The sequence below is a fragment of the Camellia sinensis genome, chromosome 6 (genome assembly GCF_055761805.1).
Source record: "Camellia sinensis isolate YWXY chromosome 6, ASM5576180v1, whole genome shotgun sequence".
NCBI classification, from domain to species: Eukaryota; Viridiplantae; Streptophyta; class Magnoliopsida; order Ericales; family Theaceae; genus Camellia; species Camellia sinensis.
In genome coordinates this window covers 23,844,880-23,852,014 of record NC_138966.1, presented here as the reverse complement: position 1 = coordinate 23,852,014, position 7,135 = coordinate 23,844,880, and the positions used below count along the sequence as shown (strand labels likewise).

At 43.7% G+C, this 7,135-nt stretch overlaps 1 protein-coding gene across 1 annotated transcript; it reads left to right on the top strand.

Annotated features, from left to right (window-relative positions):
• The first annotated feature begins 721 nt into the window (after nucleotides 1-721).
• Nucleotides 722-1,741, top strand: LOC145793218 (uncharacterized). The gene has a single exon (XM_082875980.1). It carries the CDS (start codon nucleotides 722-724, stop codon nucleotides 1,739-1,741), a length of 1,020 nt encoding a protein of 339 aa, XP_082732106.1.
• Nucleotides 1,742-7,135: the final 5,394 nt, after the last annotated feature.

Here is a 7,135-nt window from a genome sequence, read left to right as displayed (position 1 = left end):
TCTGCGCCCGGAAAGTAAGCTGAGACAATCACTTACCAAGCGCCCGGCCACAGCTTTGAAAGATTTGCGTGCTAGAATTGAGCAGTACGCTCACCTCGAGAACGACCTGATCCCCATCGAGGAAGCGTCAGCAAAACAAACAACTCGGCACAATAAGAGAACAGATCGAGGAGAACATCGAGAAATTGCAGTGAATGAAGTGGATAAGTCCAAATCCCACGAAGCCATTGCGACTGTATTCAAAGAGCTAATCTGTCGAATCTTGGAATAGATCAAGAGAGAGCCCTTCTTTGTTTGGCCGCCGAAAATGTTGGGAGATCCAGCTCGGCGCAATTAGAAGCTCAGATGCACCTACCACCAAGACAGGGGTTGCAGGGCACTAAAGCAATACTTGGAAGACCTAGTGGTAGCCGGGCACCTAAGGGATTACATTGATCAGGATAAGGAAGTGGCCGAACTGGGGAAGCCGCCACCAGAACCGAATGTTGAGCACCCACCTCGGTTGACAATAAATGTGATCCACGGGACAGCGACTCAGGAATCTGATGAGGCACTGAAAGAAGAGATCGCTAAGGCTGTGCAAATTCAGAGGGTCATGTCAGTGGAACCTGCATCGAAAAAGGTACGTACAGTACCTAAATCCTCCTTTTGCACTGTTTCATTTACTAGCAAAGATTTAAAAGGCATATAGAACCCACATACTGATGCACTGAATATAACTATGGGAATTGGGAAACGATTTGACGTAAAACGAGTCCTAGTAGATCAAGGCAGTGCAGAAGACATATTGTATTATGATTTGTTCAGAAAGCTTGGTCTCTCCAAGCAGCACCTCACCCCAGCAGCAGCCCCGTTGGTCGGTTTCAATTCACAGCCAGAATGGCCGCTTGGCAGAATAGTGTTGTCAGTCATGGCGGGAACAAAAACCCTCCAGATAGAGTTCTTGGTTATTAATACACCATCCCCTTACAACGCCATACTTGGCCACCCATGGATTCATCAAATGGAGGCAGTCCCTTCAACCTACCACCAGCTCATCCGTTTCCCAACGAAACACGGAGTAGGGCAGATCTCAGGGGATCAAGTTGCGTCCATACATTGCTTCATGGCAGCATTAAAGGCAAAGCAGCTCTGCAATCAGGTACAAACGGTAGAAGTGGCCGAACAGCCAGTCTTGGAAGATGTAGGGGGAACCCCAGAGGAAAAGATGGTAGAGGATTTGGAGAAAGTCTTGGTAAGAGAGGATGACCCAGAAAAGTACTTCCTTATCAGTACCTCGCTAGGCGCTGATGAGAAACTTCAGCTGCTGGAACTGTTGAGGGAAAATATAGAGGTATTTGCATGGTCGGCATATGATACTCCAGGGTTAAACCCAGAATTTGCTTGCCACAAGCTCAACATCAACCTTTCAGCTCAGCCCATTGTGCAAAAAAGTCGGAGATCCTCAGTCGAGCTCACCGAAGCAGTAATTGCCGAAGTCGAAAAACTCCTAGCTTCAGGAGCAATCAGGGAAGTTCAATACCCGCAATGGTTGTCCAACACAGTTGTAGTCAAGAAGAGGAACGGAAAATGGAGAGTTTGCGTTGACTTCACTTGCTTGAACAAAGCCTACCCTAAAGATAGCTTTCCTCTACCTCGCATTGATCAACTAGTAGACTCAACAGCAGGGCATGAGCGTATGAGTTTTCTGGACGCTTATAGCGGTTATCATCAGATACCACTGTTTGGTCCGGATCAATAAAAGACAGCATTTATCACTCCAAGAGGAACTTACTGCTACAGAGAGATGTCATTTGGCCTCAAGAACGTCGGGGCGACCTACTAGCGAATAGTCACTCGGATGTTCAAGGACCAACTAGGAAAAACCATGGAAGCTTATATAGATGATATGGTAGTCAAGAGCAAGTTCGTTACAAACCATCTTACAGACTTGAGAGAAGTTTTCGACATCTTAAAAAACCATCAGCTTTGCCTCAATGCCTCGAAATGCGCTTTTCAGGGTAGGAACATGGGAGTTCTTGGGATATATGGTCATTCACAGAGGAATTGAGGTGGATCCGGACCAAATAAAAGCAATACAAGATCTTGAAGTACCAACAAAAGCTGAGGAGCTATAAAAACTGGCCGGAATGGCGGCCACACTGAATCGGTTCATCAACAAATCTTCAGATCGGATGAAGCCCTTCTTCCAGCTTTTGAAGAAAATGACAGCATTTGAATGGAGTTCTGAGTGCACCGAAGCACTACAAAGTCTCAAAAAATACCTCAGGACACCTCCCCTTCTGTCCACTCCAGAGCCAGGAGAGGAACTGTACCTCTATCTAGCAGTCTCAGATCATGCCGTAAGCGCAGTATTAATTCGAGAGGTTAACAAGGAACAGAGGCCTGTATACTACGTTTGCAAGACTTTACTACATGCCGAGACACGGTATCTACCATTGGAAAAGTTAGCTTACGCGCTGTTTATCGCCTCGAGGAAGTTACAACATTACTTCCAGGGGCATACCATCAATGTCCTCACTGAATTCCCCCTTAGATCTGTATATAGCCGAGCCGATTTCTCTAGCAGAACAGCAAAATGTGCAGTAGAACTTGGCTAGTTTGACATTCGGTATCAACCCAGGACAGCAATTAAGGCCCAAGTCTTAGCAGATTTCGTCACAGAATTTGCTCCCACCCAGAGTACCGAACCAGGGAACCCAAGTTCGGCACAGGTGCCACGCATCAACGAACAAGGAAAGCCCTGCACTTCGGAAGCCTAGAAACTCTTCATCGAAAACATCTGGCAGCTCTATGTTGACGGGTCGTCCAATAGCCGAGGTTCGGGGGCAGGAGTAGTACTTATCTCACCAGAAGGATTTATCTGGGAACAGGCTTTCAGGCTCGGTTAGAAGGCTTCGAACAACGAGGCAGAGTACGAAGCGTTGTTGGCTAGCTTACGCAGTGCCGAACACTTCAGTGCAGAACAGCTTCTTGTTTTCTGCGATTCACAACTAGTGGTAAACCAACTTTCTGGGGTCTACGAAACACGGGATGAAAGAATGGCCATGTACGCAGGCAAGGCCAAAGACTTACTCAAAAAGTTTCAATCCATATGAGTGGAACGAATTAGTCGGGACAAAAACGGCCATACTGATGTTTTGGCTTGTCTCGGCTCATCAGTAGATACCAAAGATGCTAGAAAAGTTTGGGTTGAGTTCGTGCCAGAGCCAAGTATTGCATCTCCAGTCCTCTGCAACAACGTAGAGTCGAGCTGGATGGATCCAATACTTGCTTTTCTAAAATCTTGTACTCTTCCCGAAGACAAAAAGAAAGCCAACAAAGTCAGACACAAGTCAGCTTAGTTTTGGATTTCACCATTCGGGAAGCTGTACAGACGCTCTTATCTTGGCCCTTATCTTCTATGTGTGCATCCAAATCTGGTCGAGAATATTCTCTACGAAATTCACGATGGGATTTGTGGATGCCACGTTGGCGGAAGGTCGCTGGCGCACCGAGCCCTCACTCACGGGTATTGGTGGCCACGGATGCAACAAGATGCTCAGCAGTACGTACAGAAGTGTGATAAATGTCAGAGGTTTGCTCCATTCATTCATCAGCCAGCCAAAACTCTCACTCCACTCACCAGCTCATGGCCCTTTGCCCAATGGGGTCTGGATATTGTCAGACCATTGGCGCGAGGCACTGGGAACAGACGATTCTTCATTGCAGCAACCGACTATTTTACTAAATGGGTTGAAGTCGAGGCATTGGCAAATATCAAAGAGGCAGATACGAAGCGGTTTGTTATGAGAAATGTGGTGGTGCGTTTCGGCATCCCGCGGGTACTGATTGTGGACAATGGAACACAGTTTGATGGTAAGATCTTCAGAAAGTTTTGTACCGACCTCAAGATCGAGTATAGGAACTCTTCTCCAGGGTACCCGCAAAGCAATGGATAGGCAGAAGCCTCAAACAAAACCATCATCAACAGAGTAAAGAAACGGTTTGAGCATGCCAAAGGAAAATGGGTTAAAGAGTTACCCCACGTGCTATGGGCATACCGAACCACAGCACGGTGATCAACGGGGGAAACACCTTACTCACTAACTTACGGAATGGAGGCCATCATCCCACTCGAAGTCGGCCTCCCAACCCTTCAGTCTGAATTGTTTGAGAGCACCAGTAACGAGGAAGCTAGTGCACAAGCACTAGATATGGCAGAGGGCCGAAGAGAAGCAGCACTGATCAGACTTGTAGCGTATCAGCAGTAGCTCATCAAGAGTTTCAACCAAAAAGTTTTCCCATGGCAATTTACACCAGGAGAACTGGTCTTGAGGAAAGTTATGGATCACAAAAAGGTGCCTGGCGAGGGCAAACTTAGGCCTAACTGGGAAGGTCCCTACAAAGTCACAGTTGTCGTTGGAAATGGAGCCTACTACCTAGAGGATCTTAATGGCAGAGCTATACCTCGGTCCTGGAACGTAGCAAATCTCAAGAAATACTAGCAATAGAATTGTCCCCCACCTTCTCTATCAGAATGTAAAGGCATTTATCTGTTGACCAATGCAAATGCTTCCCCACTTCTCTCAAATTTATCAAATTCTTGTAATTAGTTTTGATGTTTATCAAACGGAATTAGCTTTGGTTCTTACCTAATGGAAATAACTTTGATGTTTATCAAACAGAATTAGCTTTGGTTCTTACCAAACAAAATTAGCTTTGAGGTTTATCAAAGGGAATTAGCTTTGGTCCTCACCAAATGGAATTGGCTTTGATGTTTATCAAACGGAATTAGCTTTGGTCTTCACCAAATGGAATTAGCTTTGATGTTTATCAAATGGAATTAACTTTGGTCTTAACCCAAATGGACTTAGTTTCAGAACGACTGGACGGAATTTAAATTTGGTTAGCACTCAAACATGCTAAGTGGAATTACTTGGTGGAATAATGTTTGGCAACTAAATTGGACTTTAGCCAAGTGGAATTGCTTGGTGGAAACCACACTAACATATCTTAAGTAAACGTCTTTGAATCCACAGAATTCCTCAAGTACCAACACGTCAACACTTTAGTACTGATTCAAACAAACAGAGTTGGAACAAGCATGCCCAGGTTCTATCAGGAGTAAACTTCCAGCATTAGTCTTACTCAACTCCAGGTGGGGGAAAACAATTGTTTTTAAAAACCAACCTGGACCTGAGTAAGACACATCTTCATGCCTTTATCGCATTCAAATGCACCTATGCTATCTAAGTTGAAACAGACTCAAGCAGTTCTACACAAGGGCACAATCTTCAGTACCGATCTTACTTAGCTCTAGGTAGGGCCAAATAATTGTTTTCTTTCAAAACCAACCTAGACCTAAGTAAGACCCACTTACAAACTCAAGCACCGCCATACCACATATCCTTCAGCCACACCGAGCATTAGTTTGGCCCTGAGGTCCCAACAGTGCTCGGCCGGGGGCAAATAGTACAATGCCACACTGAGCATCAGTTCGGCCCCAAGGTCCCAACTATGATACCCCTATTCCGTAGTATGCTAATTGGTCCTTAATTTGAGTATGATTATGTGTTCAGCATGATTTTATGTGCCATTATATGAATATATGTGATTTTGAAATTTTATCTGTTCACCGTAGGAATATCTGTTTGAATAATCTGCTTTGGAAATTAAATTGAGGGCCTTATCGACCACAGAACCCGAAATTGATTACGCTATTATGATTAGCGTAATTATTAGAGCCCACGGTGAAATTTAATTGAAAATTTATTCGGGTCAGATTAAACTGATTAAATTGATGAATTGAGTGCCCAATTATTTTATATTAAAATAATATGTTAATGGGGCTTGTTGTATGTTAGCACTACACTCTCCTTTAACTCTATTGAACTCAAAATCTAAGTTATACAATTGAGATTGAGAGAGAGACGGCTGTTAGAGAGAGAGAGGAGAGAATATTGCATTTGTGGTTCAAGACTTGGACCTTTTGGAGATTAAGCTCAAGTATTGCTAAATTGGGAAGATTAAAGCTCCTTGGTGAGTGATTCATGCATTTATAGCCATCATCTTGTGAATTCAAGTTTAATAAATGGTCAAGAGCATGAATTAGTTTGAATGTAAGGGAATCGAGTTGCTTGTGTTCAATTGAAGGTCAATGAAGGCATGCATGTATATAATTCTGGTGGAAATGCATAATCTAGCATGTATTGAGTTGAACATAGAAATAAAGGTGTTAAATCTTACATGCAAGCATGCTTTTCTTGTATTCCATGAGAATGAACACCATTTGCATTGTTTGGGATGGAAATGAAATCAAGATTAGCATGCATGTTTGAATAATTAAGATATGAGCTTTGAATGTATGATTTTGTTTGCATTAGAATGAGTTGATGGGAGATTGGGGCATGCATGTGAATTAATTGTGAATTGGGCTCCATTGTAATGTGTTTTGGTGTTTATGGCATGTTAGCATAACTATATTTGAGATTTGAGCCATAACATGCATGTTTTGTTGGTTGAAATTCAAATTGGAGCTCAAGAACTCAATCTGGAAAACCCAGATTTTTGATGTCCGCTCGAGTGGGGGAAAAGCCGCTCGAGTGGGAAAATCGTGCTCCCAGCACTTTTTGCAGAGTTGGATGTCCGCTCAAGCGGGCTATCTCACGCTCGAGCGGGGAGTTTTTGTAAACAAGCCTTCCGCTCGAGCTCTCTATTCTACGCTCGAGTGTATTTTTCATGCAACCAGTACTTTTGCAGGCCTTAAGGTTCTGCTCGAGCGGGGGAGTTGACGCTCAAGCGGGGACCCTGTTCTCTGAAATTTTGTATGCTCGTTCTGTGTTTCGTTTTCCGTTATGTTTCACTTATAAGCACTCTTAGGCATATGTTAAGCATTGTAAATGAGTTAATGAGATAAGAATAAAGCCTAAAGAGGAATATGTGAATCAAAGAACGGGTTAAACTGTTAGTGACCCCTTTTGTGTTCATGAAATGTGTAGGGTCAAGCTCCAAGGCAAATCCACAAGCCGATCACTTTGAGTAATATCGATATTTGAAATCTTGTCAATGTCCAATTGTTTATTTCCCTTATAAGCTTTATGAGTTGCTAATTGGGATGGTGGACAAAAGTTTGACATGATAGAAATGAATGGAC